The following is an 18,068-nucleotide window of genomic DNA, read 5'->3' as shown; positions in this document are numbered from 1 at the left end:
ATAGAGATGAGTAGATGCTAATTGAAGCAGGGTGGCATTTTACTGCGCATGCACAATAACCTCCCAATGCTTTCCTATCGGAAATCATTGGATTGGTTGAGGTCATCAAGATTGATGACTTCAGCCATGGAGGCAGAGCCAGCCGCCACGAGACAGAAAAGGTCAATTAAACAACCTTTAACTCCACAGAGGGAGGGGGGGGGGCTGAAACCTAAACAGCTAGTTTAGCAACTATAGAAATAAATGTTTGTGTTACTTTAATGGAGTGTTTGGGTTTATCTTTTTAAGAGCGAGAAGCTGACGCTCTCTGCCAATGAGCTATGCCCATTGGTGCACGGCTGAGCTAATTGGCTGAGAGGGATCAGCTAACTCTCTGTTGGACGCTGACAGAAGACAGAGAGTGGCACCAAAACAGTTTATTTACATGTGGGGGCCAGGGCACTCATAGTACCATAACCATTACAGCGCAATTTAGTGGTTATGGTGCTTGGCTTGTTGCTTTAAGTACAAGTCAGATTTGTTGCAATAATTGTTCTCTTCATGGAAGGTTGCTGACCGGCTGATCTTTAGCCACTCAAGTCTGAGTGTTTTTCATTGAAGAGAATTTCTAATTTTAGGCCATGATATCGGACATTGAGAATTTTTTTCAATACAGCCATTGTAGCCTAATATTTTAAATTTACTTAGAATAATCCTAACCGTGTTTTATCTGGAGGAATAGGTTTAAATGGACATAATAGGACCCCAGGCCCAGATTAGGAAAGTCCTTTTTCCAATGTATTTTATTTTTCAATTTTCATAGGTGAGGAATACATGAAAAACCACATTGGTGAAGGGGGTACCAAAAAAAAGAGAAAGGGAGGGGAGGACAGCGGTATATAGCACAATGATTTTATACAAAGGCGATTTCAAACAGTTTGCACATAGTGTAATTATTGGTACATTTGGCGGGTTGACAAGTTTAATTTTAATTTGAAGCATATGACATATTACATATTTATACAATTATTCCCTTATAGCGTTGTGTGCGTTAACCTTGATACGTCTAGTCCTAACTGGGAATTGAGGGGGAAGAGGGAAAGGGGGTAGCAGCGTACGTTATCCTGTAATCTCTAAGTCACCTGTGATGCGTTAGATAGCCTTTGACCCTATTATTAGTGTTAATTGTTGTTTGTCTGTTGTTTTTTTTTTTTTTTCATTTTCGTGTTTCTCCGTGCCTATATTCCACCCATCTATGCCAACGTGTCGTATGTTTGGCTTGATTATCGGTTAATCGACTTGCCATGCATTCATATGTGTAGGTTGAATCTAGTCTACTTAAGATCTCTGGCAGAGAGTAGGCGCCTGTGTGGACTTCCATCTATGGGCTATTGCAGTTTTGGTTGCCATCAAGCAATGAATCATTAAATAGAGTTAATCTTCACGGAGGATGATCGGGAAGATGTGTAGCATAAAGCATTCAGGACTCATTGGCACCCCGATCCCTAAGTTATTGCGTAGAAGTGACGCTATGTCGCGCCACATTGTAGTGATTTTGGGCACGTCCAGAATATATGGTAGAGGGTACCCTCCTGGTTCCGACATCTCCAACACACTTTATTTGTCCCTGGGTAGATGTGGGCTAGTTTGGTAGGAACCAAGTACCAGCGCATAGTTAATTTGCAAAATGATTCCCAATGGGTGAGGCTATGGGAGGCCTGTTTTTTTTTCTTTTGGGCACGGTTCCATATTTCTATCGAAAAAGATTTATCTATATCTATTTCCCATTTTGTCATATATGATGGTTTTACTTGCATATTTTGGAATAGCAGTGCATTATAACACATTGACAATGCTTTAACCTTCGGTAGTTTCCCCATGCATTTTTGGATAAACGGCGGCAGGAGCGCGGGCTCTTTAAGCCGGAGCCCACATTCCTGCGTTATATTTCTAATTCGTAGATAAGGGAACAGTTCTCGAGGTGGTAGTTGATATTCCCTAGCTATTTCCGGGAATGGTTTAATACCTTGGGAAGTCAATAGGGAGCGTACATATTGAACCCCCTGTCTCAGCCACGGGTCTACCAGGAGGTTCGTCGTTCGGGCCGACAGAGCCTGTAGCGGCGCTGCCAGGAGTAGGTCGTCTTTTTGTAGAAACAGTGGGGTAGTCGGCTTCCATGCGTGGAGCAGCGTTTTTGTGATCGGTAGCAAGGACTTTGATCTGGGGAGCCTAGCTCCCGCCCAAAGGGTAAGCGGGATCGTGCTCGTAGGCATACACTCTTTTTCCAGCGCTAGCCATACCGGAGGAGATGCTCGCTCAAGGAACGTGATACCCTGTGCCAATATAGATGCTTTGTAATATAATTTTATGTTGGGTATGCCCAATCCGCCTTTTGTGTATGAGCGCCACAGCGAGTTTTGTGCTATCCTTGGTGGTTTTCGTTTCAAAATGTGTGCGTTAATTGTGGCCTGAAATTTCTGTAAAATAGGATTAGGGATTGTGATAGGGAGGGTGCGAAAGAGATATAATATGTGTGGTAGTATCATAATTTTTATAGTGTGAATTTGCCCCAACCATGAGATCTCCTTGCAGATTAGGAAAGTCCTAACGTACTCACATCACATGTGCATTAGGTTTCCAGATCGCCGTGACATCAATGGACTCAGGTATGTGAGAACTAAGGGACACTATGTATTCCTAATACAATAGGAGAGCAAAAAACGGGGCGCAAGAGAATACTGAGAACGGGCAGCAGCTGAAATCGCCTGCCCTTTCGGTGGGACCCCGCTCAGTTCTCAAGCTGGTTTTAGCTCATCTTGTGCCATTACAGAGAGAATATCTCTGAAACATATCAGACTGGTCCCACCCATACGGGCAGTCCAGATCCAAAATGCCAGCAAGTTCCCTCTGCACGAGAGACACAGCAACCCCAGACGATCGTTTCAGCCTTGTTAGGCATCTTCAGTAAGGCATAGCTGATATCTCGCTAGGCACCGTGAGCAAGGGGTCCACGTCTGGATTACCCTTTAAATTTATGGAGAGCAAACAAATGGGGCGCAAGAGAATACTGAGAACACTGAGGTTTCTCACCTCTCTTGCTACCTTTTTTTTCTCTCCTTAAGTGTAAAGGGTAATCCAGAAGTGGACCCCTTGCTCATGGTGCCTAGAGAGATATTGGCTATAACTCACTGATGATACCTTACAAGGCAGTGGCCAGTCACTTCACTCCGTGCACCAAAAGTTTAACAAGTGCTGCTGCAGGAGGTGTAGCCTCTGATGGGAGGGAATCCCTTTACACTTGCTGGCCACGGTCACGCTCTTTCTTGTCTGCAAAGTGAAGACTGGTTGCTCCTATAACATAACCCACCAGGGGCAGAGCTAAACAGTCTGCCCGCTTAAGTGTCCTAAAAGAAAACTGGTCCTCATGTAAACGGGATGGCCACCTCATCAGAGCATACAGAAATAATACTGTGTCTTGGGTGCGAGGTGGTTGTAGTGTCCCTTTAATGAGCTTGCGTTTGCGCACCTGCATATGTTAATTGTCATGGCTGCAGCATGGTTGTGGTGTAAATAGAGTTAAGCTCAGATATTATAATTAGAGACAGATTATTATATCCTTGAATTTGCCGTTGTATTAAACAAAACAAAAAAAAAAACCCATCCAGATGATATTTGAACAGGTTTTAACACTAATGCAGAAATCTGAGAGGAACGTGCTTTGCATGCGTTTCTCGAAATTCCCCCGGTACAAAGCATTTCTTATTAGGAAAGAGAAAATTACAAATGAAACTCAATTACAAACAAAGTTTACAATGGATTTATTCACTGTAAAAATGTTGCTGTTCATGTTCCTGTGATAGTTCAAACACTTAATATAATTGTATATTTTAGGACTATCCAGAAGCCATCGTGTTCTTTCAAGTGAACTTGTCAATGAGATTTTTTTTCTCAACCAGCTAGCTCTAAAAGGTTAGCTATGGGTTGTGCTTTTATTTTACTACAAATCTCTGTAGCTGTATTTTTACGAAACACGCTTGGCAATGTAACACTGTAATTGTAGTCATTATATTACCTGGAGTGCTCTGGCACCGTCCCTTATTCGATATTGAAAAGTTTAGGACAGATTATGGCCTGCCCCCATCTGGGCAGTGTTGATATTGCAGAATTAACACATTATTCAAGTCAATTTTGTCCAATCTGTCGCTTAGACTCTAGTGTTTGCATGAACCCGTGCATCATGGCCATCAGTATCTCCCCCGGACACAAAATGCACCAGAGGCAAGTGGTTTTGACTCTGCAGCATTATTTGCTCTCGTAACAACTTCAATAGCACTTACTGGGGCGACTGATGATTCCGCTTGTAAATCAAATAAAAATATAAATATATACACAGAGATTGTTTAATATACACAGGCTTTATTTATGTACAGAATTATACACACAGTTATTTGCCAGAAATGTGTGTTTTAATTTGTGAATCAGTGCTCTTGGTATCTATATTAATATATAAATATACTTTATGGACTATTTTAACACAACCTTTTGCGCCCCCCCCCCCCAAGTTTCGGTTATATTTAATATCATGTAAAAATACAACCTTAAAAAAAAGAAAGTCCTTCAAGGGATCAGTAGGTAAAAATATGCTTGCGAATGGTTGATCTGAATAGTGCTTTAAGGACGCTCTCAGTCCCTCCCTATCTCCAATACCCAGTTCTTGCTTTCGAGGAGCCCAAGTGATCTGTTATGGCTGGGGAAGGGGCCTGCCAATATCTAAGGCCGATGGCCCCTTCTCAGCTAAATGGATGGAATGTTACAAAATCTCGAACTGCTATTGGTTGCGGAATACACCCCCATACTATACGCCCAATCCACTGACCGCACCTGACCAACCATGAATCACAGTCCATAGGGATGAGCTCAGGTATTCATTTTAGATAAACTGTTACTCTTCCTAATTAAATTAGGAATTTTTTTTTATTTTTTTTTGCTCTAGTGCAAATTAGCCTAAGTGTATGTCTCCTGCAAAGTCTCATATGCAAATTATGCATGGGTGTATTAGAAAACTGCCTCAATTGCAGTTTTGTAAAATGTAGTGGGTGAGAGCTGGCATTGCTAGAATCTGCTCACACCCCACAACATGGAACGGAAAAATGCTTGTACCCTTCAATGTAACTGGCAACCGACAACACTAAGAAAATAGCAAGCAAATGTATAAAAGGATCACTGCCTGCTGCAGTGAATAGGGGACCAGTCAATACAGCTGCTTCAGTTTGGAAAGGGTAACTGTTCATTATTATTGAGTCCCACTCCAGTAAAAGATTATTTTATATGAGAATCTGCCTTGTGTTTGCCAAGGGAACTTAACCCTTCATTTGTAAACTAGGTTATATGATCTTTTAGCCCTTGGATGTATGGATGTCAGTGATCGAAGGGCGTGCAGGTTAGCATGTCGGTCTAATTTTTTTTAGCACTGTATAAAGGAATCAAGAATGGGTAAATGGATTTGGAAGCAACTTTAGTCTCTCCGCTTCAGAAGGTGTGTGTTTTATTTAACTCTTCATATCTGTGAAGATCTTACCCTATAAAAACATTAGAATTTTTTTTCTTCAAATTTTGTTTTTAAATACATCTGAAAAATAACTTATTAGAAAAAATGTAATTCCCTTCCCACGCCCTGTAACACAGACAAAACGCCTTCATATGCCTTCCGTTGTAACAGTTTTTTTTTTTCTTGTGCTTAATTGGGAGGCAATGAGAAAATGACAAATTAAGAGTTTGTGTTAAATTTCCTGTGTTATTCTTCTTTTTTTTTTTGCAATAACCAGCGCAAAGTTTGAAACATCTGGAACGTAACATTTCCTTGTTGTAGATTAGAAAGGGAGTTCAGTGAGTTGGGATTTACTATCGCCCACCAGTTCATAGAACAGTTTTAACTCCATGCAGATCTGAGACTTGATGCACCACCAAATAGCAATTTAGTCCAGTTGCCTTTTGTCTAATGTGGTCGTGGGTCACGGTAGCACCACTAGTTCTCCAACCAAGCCATTCTGTTTGAAGAATTGGACAGTGAATGCATCTTGCATGGGGGGCTATTCTCACTTATAGAGGTTGCATTTGAAGGTATATAAGATACCTTTTTATGGAATTTATCCACCATGTCCTCAGTCAACTTGGTCTCCAACAGTTATGGTCGCTTACTTGGCAGTTGCTGTGTGTTATTTTACATGCTCAGCAGCATGAGACGAACAGTAATATTTTTTGTGGGCAATAAATGTCGACAGGCTGCTAAACTTTATATTGCAGAGGCGGCAGTACCTATGGTTCCCGTTAGGGAGTGTTGAGGTCAGACCTGCTTTCGGGGGCTGCATAGCTTTGTCCTCAGGAAGCAAGGCATGGGTGGTAACTTTGAGCCCATCTTCCCTCCTGGGTTCAGCCAAAGGCAAGGGATTCAGAGGAAGGGCTGGTGAGCTTGGCATGCGAGGTCTGGGTGTGCTAATTAACACTGGACTGCCATTGGCTGATGATGATGAAGATGATGAGGTCGGATCTTTACAGTTGAGACTGTCCCTTCTAAGGCCGGGTAGTTGCAATGGTGAGGCAGACACCGGGGGGCTTGGTAAGCTGCTCTCTGAAGCACTGCTGGGTTGCACCCGTGCTGGCATCAAAACCTCCATGTATGCGGCTTGAAGTCGATGACCTGGTGTAGGTTTGGCCAAGAGTAGACCATGGACACTCCTAAAATGCTCAAGCAGGTCTCCTCTGATAACAACATTGATAGGACAATAGGGACAAGAAGAGGTGGCAGAAGGGGGCACTTCTGCCACTGAGGTGTACTGTTGAATTGGCTTTGACTCTTGAGTAGCAGAAAATGGTAGAGCTTGAGGCTGGATGGTATCAGTCATCGACACTGGGCTTAGACTTGTTCTTCGCTCAACTTTTACTCTCACACTGTCTTCTCCAAGTTTCCCAACATTAGTTAAAGGAGACTTTATCTTCTGAAGTTGCTGCAGTGCTTTCTGCTGTAGGGGGGCAGCTGGACAGGAATATTGCTTATGAGCCAGATATGTTTCCAAGTTGTTGAAGCTAATTCGACAAGCAGTACATTCATGGTAGTCTGCCAAGGGCACAACTGCAGCTGCTTGAGGTGGTATTGTTGTTTCAACTGCTAGACGTGGTTTCTTACTTAGATCGATGGGACCATCAGCAGCATCAGGACTAGAGCTGGGTGATGGCACACCTGGGGCTGGTATCAAGCCTGGCATGAGAGGAAGAGCTTCAATCCTGGCCAAAGGGTGTAGAGCTGGTGGGGTTACCTCTGCCGGTGTTACGCCGTGAATCTCGTACAACTTTCGCCGTTTGCGAGTTCTTGGTGTTGGCTGAGGAGTGTATGGTGGGCCAGGTTTGCTGATTCCACTACGGCGTAAGGGAGGGTCATGCCTAGAAGCACAGTAGTATCGTTTGTGCACCACATAGGTATCATGGCGGCTAAAACGTATGTTACAAGCTTCACATACTGTGCGGGTTGGGTCTTCCTCTGGATCTTCCAAAGAACTTGGGCTTTGACTGCCCTCACTCACATGTCCACTGCCCACACCTTCACCTTCAACAGAAGCACCCTCTTCCATCTTGACTGCTATTGTGGGTGTACTACTCTCTGCTTCTGCATCATCTTGGGGTGGGGATATCTGCTGATCCTCAACTGGAGGTGGAACAGAAACTCCAGAGGTACTAGCTACTCTTGCTGGCACTAGTTTAAGTTTGCGTCCACTTGTTGGACTTTCTTCATTCACATGTCTCCCCGAGCAGTAGAGTCGTTTGTGTACATAATAGTTATTGATATTATTAAAGGTAATTTCACACTCAAAGCACGTAGCACCTTTTGGTGAAGGTGTTCCTGGAAATCCAGCCGGAGTAACAGCTTGACCCTGCTTTAGACGATTATGTACCAACTCAGACATCTTTGCAAGGATCTCAGAAGCCTGAGGGACTATTGCTGTAGTAGCCTCATGCCCAAAGGCATATGGTGGGATGACCACTGTTCCTCCACCTGGTGCTGCACCTGCTTCAGATGGGACAGGACTGGAACCTGGTGTAGGACTTGATGTTTCAGTTTTCACCTTAACTGTTGGAGATGGTACTAGTGCAGCTCCATCTCCTGCCTCGCAACTAGAAATTCTTGACTCACAGATACTTTGTTGCCGTTCTGGCTCCTCTTTAATTTTAAGTTTTAGAGGTGGCTCTTCGCTACCAGATAAAGGAGAAGATGATGATGATGATGATGGTATCTGAGTCTTGGCATCACCGTTTTCCAAACGCTCAGTCTTTTGTTCATTATGAGAGTCAGAGGGGGACTTTGCAGGTACAGGGGTCAATGCTGCTGAAGGTGATGCATGTAGAAGTGCATGCTGCTGAAGACTGGGAAGGCTCTCCGCCAAGAACCCACACAAGCCACACTTCAGAATGTTGGCAGCTGTAATCTGGCTCAGACCTAAAATTAAGGCGAGAGAGAGAGAAAAAGCTTATTAGTCATGATGTCAATGTATCCATTTATCACAATAAAGAACTTGGGCTAACCTGAATGCAAGGATGTTCTAACTCAAGGATGGCCACAAGGCAGAGCACTAGTAGGTATTAGATAAACAACTGAGGCATAGCATTTGGTCACCTGTTTTAAAACCTTAGATCTGAATCTACATTATTTGTCATTAAAACACTTCTTACAAATTTTTGATTCTACTTAGAAATAACACTTGCATTTTTTCGTTGACTCATTAAATTCAAAATGTCCCCGTTGGGTGTGAGTTGGAAATCTTTGTAATCACTGATCAACACTCCTTGCCATAACATCACAGAGCTTGGCTGAGACTTAATCAACCACAACGGTGGTGACTTTTTCTCAAGTTTAAAATCCATTCAAACCATCATCATGGCGGGGCCAATGGCGAGTGAAAATTCTCCCTTGCTGAGTGTGCTATATGGACCTTATGGGCTTGCAGTGGCAACTAACGTTTAAGGCCTGGCTAGTAGTGTAGAACTTGAAATTTTAAGCTGTGTAAATTCAGGAATGTGATTTATCAAATGCAATGTAAAAACTTTGATTAATTACTGCACAGGAATCTGTGAAAATCTTAAAGGCGGATCTTTTTATTAGTTTTGTATTACATCTGTATACAATATAAAGTGCAGGGAATGTCTACAATTAAATTCACATTTACCAGAGAGTTATCACCTAGCTCTGTGTTTGAAAAATGAAGTTTGAGAGAGATGCTTCCCACAACAGGATCGATATTCTCAACTCTCAGGTGTGTTTAGCCAGACAGGTTGCATTATACAAGTAGGAGAGAAGCAGAGAGGCCTACTTATATAAAAGAACCTGCTTGTCTGAACACACCTGATAGTTGAGAATATCTATCCTATTGTGGGAAGTATCTCTCTCAAACTTCATTTTTCAAACCCAGAGCCAGGGGTAGTTAGGCACTGGGATAAAACGCACATTTACCAGACACTCTCCGCACTTTATATTGTGTGTATATATAAGCTTACACATAGTGCAGACCATCTGGTTATTTATTTTATAATTTACAGAACAGCATTTGAAGATTCTATCTAAGTGCGCTATTTATTGGTATACTGTCTCTGTGTGTCATTTGTTTGTGGCTTTAGTGAGTGCTGCTGTAATTGTGTGGATTTAGGCACTATTTATAGTTTTGGTATTCTTATTACATCCATGTCAGCATAGGCTTAATAAGGACTATGTTGTTATGATATCATTAAATCACACCTGGATTTGCGGGTTTGGCTGCAGGGAGTGGCTTTATAGCAGGATACATGTCGACCTTGGATCCTGGTTGGCACACCATGTGATTGGTGACCAGATGGCTGTACAAGATGTCTCTGGTGGTAGAAATGAATCCACAGCCATGGCAAACACCTGCAGCAAAGATGATAAATATCCTTAATGTTTCTCATTCAATTACATAGTCAGGAGTGGAACTAAACAAAACCTTCTCTACCCCCTCCCCGCAATAAATGAAAAAATCTGGAGTGGATCTGTTTCTGCTCTTACAATTCACAATGCCACTGTGGATAGCTGTATCATGCTTTAAGACTTCATTAGAATGTGCTCATAGCTTTCTATGAAGGAGCCTGTGAATCCACTGGGGACACATTAGTAGCTGTGATATCCTTTTTCATGTTAAAATCATGAATGAAACCACATGCAAGACAAGTAACGCAGTACCCTGGCTTCTAGCACCCTGTATGGGTTTATAGGGTGGGCACAAAGCTGACAGAGACATATAGAATGTGACGGCAGACAAGAATAATTCGGCCCATCTAATCTGCCCAACTTTCTAAATACTTTCATTATTCCCTGGCCTTATCTTATAGTTTGGATTGCCTTATGCCTATCCCATGCATGCTTAAACTCCTTTACTGTGTTAACCTCTACCACTTCAGCTGGAAGGCTATTCCATGCATCCACTACCCTCTCAGTAAAGTAATACTTCCTGATATTATTTTCAAACCTTTGCCCCTCTAATTTAAGATTATGTCCTCTTGTTGTGGTAGTTTTTCTTCTTTTAAATATAGTCTCCTCATTTACTGTGTTGATTCCCTTTATGTATTTAAATGTTTCTATTATATCCCCCCTGTCTCGTCTTTCCTCCAAGCTATACATGTTAAGATCCTTTAACCTTTCCTGGTAAGTTTTATCCTGCAATCCATGAACCAGTTTAGTAGCCCTTCTCTAAACTCTCTCTAAAGTATCAATATCCTTCTGACGATACGGTCTCCAATACTGTGTACAATACTCCAAGTGAGGTCTCACCAGTGTTCTGTACAAAAGGTATGGGAGTACTAGCATTGGCTGACACAGGATGGTATGGGAGTACTAGGATTGGCTGACACAGGATGGTATGGGAGTACTAGGATTGGCTGACACAGGATGGTATGGGAGTACTAGGATTGGCTGACACAGGATGGTATGGGAGTACTAGGATTGGCTGACAGAATGGTATGGGAGTACTAGGATTGGCTGACAGGATGGTATGGGAGTACTAGGATTGGCTGACAGAATGATATTGGGAGTACTAGGATTGGCTGACACAGGATGGTATGGGAGTACTAGGATTGGCTGACACAGGATGGTATTGGGAGTACTAGGATTGGCTGACAGAATGGTATTGGGAGTACTAGGATTGGCTGACACAGGATGGTATGGGAGTACTAGGATTGGCTGACACAGGATGGTATTGGGAGTACTAGGATTGGCTGACAGAATGGTATTGGGAGTACTAGGATTGGCTGACACAGGATGGTATGGGAGTACTAGGATTGGCTGACACAGGATGGTATGGGAGTACTAGGATTGGCTGACACAGGATGGTATTGGGAGTACTAGGATTGGCTGACAGAATGGTATTGGGAGTACTAGGATTGGCTGACACAGGATGGTATGGGAGTACTAGGATTGGCTGACACAGGATGGTATTGGGAGTACTAGGATTGGCTGACAGAATGGTATTGGGAGTACTAGGATTGGCTGACACAGGATGGTATGGGAGTACTAGGATTGGCTGACACAGGATGGTATGGGAGTACTAGGATTGGCTGACAGAATGGTATGGGAGTACTAGGATTGGCTGACAGGATGGTATGGGAGTACTAGGATTGGCTGACAGAATGGTATGGGAGTACTAGGATTGGCTGACACAGGATGGTATGGGAGTACTAGGATTGGCTGACACAGGATGGTATGGGAGTACTAGGATTGGCTGACACAGGATGGTATGGGAGTACTAGGATTGGCTGACATAAGTACAAATCCTGTTTACTTGTGTGAAATTAAAATGAATATACAGTAGTTTTATTTTCCATTAAATTTGAATTCAATTATTTTAAATGTATTAAGAGAAGGAGGGCCAAACAGCCTGGCACAAGAAGGCATTACTTTAAGCAGAATATGTAATTGTGTTTTTTAGAGTTAGTAGAAAAATAAACGACTTTGTGCATGCGTGGGTATTGGGTGCTGTCATCACGTGTGATTAGTAATTTGTTTAAATTGCAGGTTGCATTATAATAACAGGTGTTTCACCCCACTAAAACCGATTAGAAAGTGCTAGTAAGGTGGCTGCTCTTATTTAAGATGGTGTCTAACAGGGTAGCTTTTAGAAGGACTCCATTATACATGATATGACAGTGCAGTTTAACTTATTCAATTGATTACCAAGTGTATCAGAGAACAGGTGGATATATTATCTGAGTCTAATGTCCCACTTGGTATCCTCTGCAATCTGCCCCAGGAATAATTCTTTTTAAAGTAATTATTTATATCTATTGTCAATTTATTAATACTTTCCCAGCTGCTGGTTCTTATTAGATGTCTGTATAAAGAAAATTACATACCCAGAATTTGAAGAAAAAAAATAAATCCTATGACATAGTAGAGCCCAAGACACATTATTCACATAGAACAGAGAAGGGTCTTGCAATAACCACACTAGAGAGGGAGGGGGCACTCTACAAATAGGAATAATAGTCTCACCATTCAGAGTATCTGTGTGGACTTTAAGATGACGTTCACAGTTGGCTTTAGTTGTAAAGGCAGACAGACAGATCAGGCACACAAACGGTCTCTCGCCTGGAAAAGAAAAAGGCTCTATGTTATTTTGTTCCTCCCAGACGATCTCAGCAGTAACACCCAGGGCACCCCTCTTATCACCAAAGCAATACTAGCCACATCTTACTAATGGAGAGGAGTGTAGCACATTGTGATTAAGATTGGAAGATAATGCTATGTAATGCTATTAATTTGAAGGGGACACTTTGAAGGAATGGATTGCAGTATTCAGTAAAAAAAAAGACTTTTAGATTAAAAACCCATCTTATAAACGGCACACACTGAGTGTTCTGAAGAGTTTGATAAAATAATTCCATTTAACACACTTGGCGCTGAGTATTAGTGCAGCCTCTGTAGTTTCACTAGATTAACCACACGTCACAGGCAGTGACTGGACTGACTGACCACAGGTCACGTTATTGTACCTACAAAAGGGATAACTTAGGCACAGCAGCTGAGATCACAAAGCAGGTGTAACCTGGATCTTGGATGTTTGGGTTAGAGGTTATGGATTAGGAAAGGTTAGCTTAGTTTACAATTCACATTTTGGCTGGTGATATTAACATGCACGTGGATAGTGTAAACGGCCATCAAGTGGACGTTTAAAAGCCATTACAGTAAAGGACGTGCATAAGGCTATCCTAAAAATATGTCTGTAACTTAACTTGGTAATTATGGAAGCCCAGAGAGACCGACCATTTATTTTTAATATTTAATGATTTAACTTGTTTTCTCAAGAAAGCAAGATGTTTACTTGAGATAACAAGTCAGATTTAATATTAAAAATACGTGGCCTCTCTTGGTTTATGTAGGTTATGCATTAAACTCTGAATTGTCAGGAATTCACCAGGGAATTGCCAATTGTAGGCCACTGTTTAGCAAATAACCCTGTGTTTGAGGATTCATGAAGGGTAGACTAGGTGAGGCGACTGGTTCTTATGCTACAGATTATTTAATAATGACCAGTTTTCATGGTTTAGGTTCAGTAAAATCTGAAAAGCTATATGTAGGTCAGTCCAGCTGATGGAAAGCATATTTTCACAAAGTGGATAACTACATTTCATTCCAAGACCTGCTCCTAAAAATACCGTCTATACTTTATTGAAAAAACATTAATTTAATTATTACACATTGTTTTGGATGATGAGTAAATTGTATTCCCCAGTTATTTGTTTTTCTCCCCCTGTTGTACATAAAAAGTTTTAAAAAAATATATTTACATATATATTCATATAATACCATTATTCTCACTGTTATGGAAACAAATGTATCTATAATAAACAACATTTGAAAAGAATCTGACTTTGCATTTTCCTGGCTAATATCTCACAAAGCACGGATATAAATGTTACATACATAGTTACATAGTTAGATAGCTGAAAAGAGACTTGCGTCCATCAAGTTCAGCCTTCCTCACACCTGTTGTGAGGACATAATGTTCCCGCACTCACCGCTATGACTCCTCATGTGGATCTCTAGGGAGCTGGCGCTGGGGCAACTCTTCTTGCATTGTGGAAAAGGGCAAATTCGCTCATTGGGGTAGGTATCCTTGGGTTTCTCCTCCATGGAAGGGGAGGTGGAGCTTTGTCGACTGGCGCAGTAATACATAAGATGGGCCTGAAGGTTGCGTTCACTTCGATACCAGATACCACAGTCCTTGCATGGAAAAACATCTTCTGTATTGAGAGAACAAATGATTCATTAGGAAACACTACAGACCCCAAAAGTAGTTTAGCTTGCTGGAAAACTTTGTGTGATGAGTGTGTCCTCTTTTTTATTTTGCAACTAATGCAGATTTTCAAAAGAAATGTACACTTTTATAAATTATACTGGTTACACCCCCTGGCCTTTCAATCAGAAAACAGGTCCTGTTACTTCCTGGTTTGGTTAGCTTATTTGCAATTAACTCAAGAGGCAACAATTGCTTAGAGCACCTGCCTTGCAAAGAATTCTCATCAGGCTGCATTGGGAAGTCTGTGATTGGACAGCCACAGAAAGTCTGGGCGGGGTTAGAAGGGGAGGGCTTGGAAAGGCAGCAGACGAGATCTGAATGTTTTACAAGCTGTTTTTAGAAATAACTCCAAAAGAAAAAATGCATAGTTAAATGCATGCAACTTTTCATTTGGGAGTGTCCCTTTAATACAGAGATCAGAAAAGAGAAGTCAGCCCATTATGGCTAAAAATGATTCCTTGATAATTCCTCCTCATTTCCTTGGTTATTGACTGAACCCTTGCGCCTTTATTATGTGTTTGCAGTTAATATATTGCTTGGGGCTATAGTTAGAGGTGTAACATCCAATAAACGAATGCAGTGAGTAATCCCTTCGGTCCCTCTAACTTTGCTATATGGTGGAATTTCTACTTACTGTTGACAACTGCTGTGGCTAATATGGCTGCCATGCCGGCCTGCTGGGGGAGCAGCTGGAACTCTGGAAGGCTGGATGAGCTCTGAGAGGTTTCTCCTGGTTCTTCTTTCACTGGGTAATTGGGGATGGCTTGTGGTTCAGCCATTAGGAAGGCCAGGATCACCTCACCTGGCTCTATATCCTGTGATGTACGGCACCAAATCTGGTCACCTGAGGGGAAAGAATGGACTTTCCTTTAAACAAACAACAACTCTCCAAAAAAAGTAATTTCGTTCTGATCAGCAGTTAGGGATTTATCCCAGACCATAAAGGAAGAGAGGAAAGGTTTAAAAATTGGCAAGACACTTAAAGAGTTAATGTTAACTTACTTCACAGGGTCAGTGACTCACCTTTCCTGTATAAAACAGAGTTGGCTTCCGCTTCACATGAAACCAGCTTTACGTGCTTTAGCCAGCAATCATCTTCCACATCCAACGATGGAGAGATGCTCTGCAGAAACAGAAGATTGCGTGTTTTACATTATGTAGAGAAAGAAACCAGTGTATGTTAATTAGGAGCTGTAACGGTCACCTGCACATTATGTAAATATGTAAAATATTAATTATGTTAAAGCACAACATTCAGCTGTAACAGGTAAAAGAGACAAGTATGCGGTGGGGACAGAGGTGAAGGACATTATAGGGTAACAGCTTTATCTCTCAATACAATCTGCATTTTATTATACTCCGTATTTAACATTAAAGGAACAATACAAATGTGTATTGCTAACCATGCCACTGCCTCTCTCTATATAGATGGGTGCCGCACTTATAGATCTACAAATTTGTCCTTCCACTTGGTTGATGATGGATGGTCAATCTCCATGTAAACAATTCAGCTATTCACCAGCAGCAACTGATTTGCCATCATTAACTTGCTACAATTCCACTGATACAAACCTGGTGAACTGCACCCAACACTCTACCTCTATCAAACCCTAAATTCCTGCAACCTACAGTTACAATTTGGATGAACTATTTTGAAATGAATCCCACGGCAACAGTGAGATCGGTTTGAAAATAGAAGGCATCCAATTTTGCTCAATCCGGTTTGCATTTTATTTGAATGTGAACAACTGAACGCAGGAGAAATGAGCTGAATGAAATCTACTGAAATGGCATTTAGTGACTAGACCCTGGTGTATTTTGTGAGACTGTAATGGGGGAAATTTATCCAACTGGCCACAGGGTGGCAGGATTGGTCCACCAGCTCCGTACTGCATGGCTTGGGAAGTGTCATTCCACACTGTAACTTATCGCAGAGATCGGGTGTTATTCTGTAAAATGTCACTGCTTGCTACTTTTGTTTCTAAACACTGCCCTAGCAATCTGGGAGAAGATTTCAAGGCAACAGAGAGATGACGCTATGCATGTGCTGGGTATAGTACTTTGTGCTGTACATTAGCTCCTATTCTGACAATTCACTGTAGAGGAGACCCTAGGAAGTATCGCACCTAACAGAATAAAGGGATATCATCATTCTGGGAAACACAATATAGGGTACATATAAACCGTGACAGTGCCTGGTTCTAAGGGTTGTAGGTTGCTCTGGATGTCGATTAGAGCCCACCCTGAGCAGCCAGACTGGATCATTAACCAATGTCTGGCTGTTCTGGTGCCGTCTATAGAGAAACACAGAGCGGCCCCGGAGCTCTCACCCGGTGTAATTACACAATGTGTAAACTATCTACACCAAGAGTCTGGTTGTTAAAATGTGTCATTCTATGGGACAACTTCCTTTGTGTCTTCGTGGATTTACCATGAATGAGACACACATACCGGTACTTTGTGAGCTTGAGATGGATGGGCCAATGGCCTCCTAATAAACTCTAGAAATCACAGGCATCGAGATCCATGATATAATAACAACCGCTAATCATGGAGAGTATATAATTGGTGTCCATAGCTAGCCTCAGAATCACTACAAACTACAAACGTTACTCCTTATACAAAGCAGGACATGATTGGTACCCAACGGTTCACTGGGTGAAGACTAAATTTATGGCTATAACCATTCCGTGTGCCTCAGTCATGTGATATGTAACCCAACCAACAGCCCTCAAAATGTAGCAGGCACCACTGTACCCATAACTACATGTAGCAATCACTGCCCCTTTCAGTAAAGGAAGATACTATATTCTAGCATAGTCTCTCCGTGAGCCCCTATTCCATGTTTAATAACATACTAAAAAATGCACATGTGTAGAAATTGGAAAATGCAAGGCACTGCAGATAGTAATTCCCTCTCAGCCGAGATTCCACATGTGTCTGTGAATTGCAAGTTCCTGCAATATAAAGGCAGCCCTGGAACCAGGACGCTTTCTGTCTCTCCCTGTCTCTAATGAATATTAATGAGTGCAGAGAAAAGAGAAATTAATCTGCTTGATCCTCTGATGGCTGCATTGGTGACGATATGAAATCTAATTATTCCTTCCAATATTTCTAAGACCCTCGAAGTGAGGGTGATGGCGCTAGTCAGCTCTGGCTTATCACTGCGATAGGCCGTATGTTCGCTGTACGATAAAGAGACAGTATTTGCTGATGATGCAGAAACGCTTCTCATTGTCAGACAAGCTGGCAAGCTTTCTCACTCTCCACCTCCGTATGAGAGAGACCACCATTTATTTACAACAGCAGGGGCACTGTCTGACCACGCCAGGAATCACAGAAAAACAAACCGGGTTATTGACCAATTTTAATCGGCTTTAATTTGGGGTTCACTGAATGCACCCCAAACAAGTTATGTATGAAATAGTGGTTTTCAGGAATTTCATTCTCTGTGATGCAGATTGTTTGACGCTCAATTGGATTTTACGTCTGTAGTGAAAGACAAAGTGAGCACAGTGCCCATTAACAATTGAGTATCCTAAGCCAGGCCCTTTTTACCGTGTCACTATTGTGAATTTTTTAGACTGCGTTATAAAAGCAGAGTAGTAAAAATGAATGCAATAAAACATGGTGTTAATTTCTAAACAGAAGAAAATAGCAAATTTTAGGCCACAAAGTCTGAGATGGAGAATGTTCTTTGTTGGTCCTTGGTTCAGTGAATAATGTTATTAGTACTTT

At 41.8% G+C, this 18,068-nt stretch overlaps 1 protein-coding gene across 1 annotated transcript in view; it reads right to left on the bottom strand.

Annotated features, from left to right (window-relative positions):
• Positions 1-4,398: 4,398 nt before the first annotated feature.
• The window catches only part of ZFPM1 (zinc finger protein, FOG family member 1), a 96,908-nt gene continuing 83,238 nt past the window's right edge, over positions 4,399-18,068 (bottom strand). The window contains exons 6-11 of the mRNA XM_063438455.1: positions 15,354-15,453; positions 14,965-15,174; positions 14,050-14,274; positions 12,524-12,619; positions 9,761-9,910; positions 4,399-8,467 (exon numbers count right to left, since the gene is read on the bottom strand). Coding sequence (XP_063294525.1) covers positions 6,195-8,467; positions 9,761-9,910; positions 12,524-12,619; positions 14,050-14,274; positions 14,965-15,174; positions 15,354-15,453 — 3,054 coding nt within the window. The 3' untranslated portion in view covers positions 4,399-6,194. The remainder of the gene's footprint in view (positions 8,468-9,760; positions 9,911-12,523; positions 12,620-14,049; positions 14,275-14,964; positions 15,175-15,353; positions 15,454-18,068) is intronic.

This window comes from Pelobates fuscus, chromosome 12 (genome assembly GCF_036172605.1).
Source record: "Pelobates fuscus isolate aPelFus1 chromosome 12, aPelFus1.pri, whole genome shotgun sequence".
In the NCBI taxonomy this organism is placed as follows: domain Eukaryota; kingdom Metazoa; phylum Chordata; class Amphibia; order Anura; family Pelobatidae; genus Pelobates; species Pelobates fuscus.
This window is presented reverse-complemented; position numbering and strand designations above follow the sequence as displayed.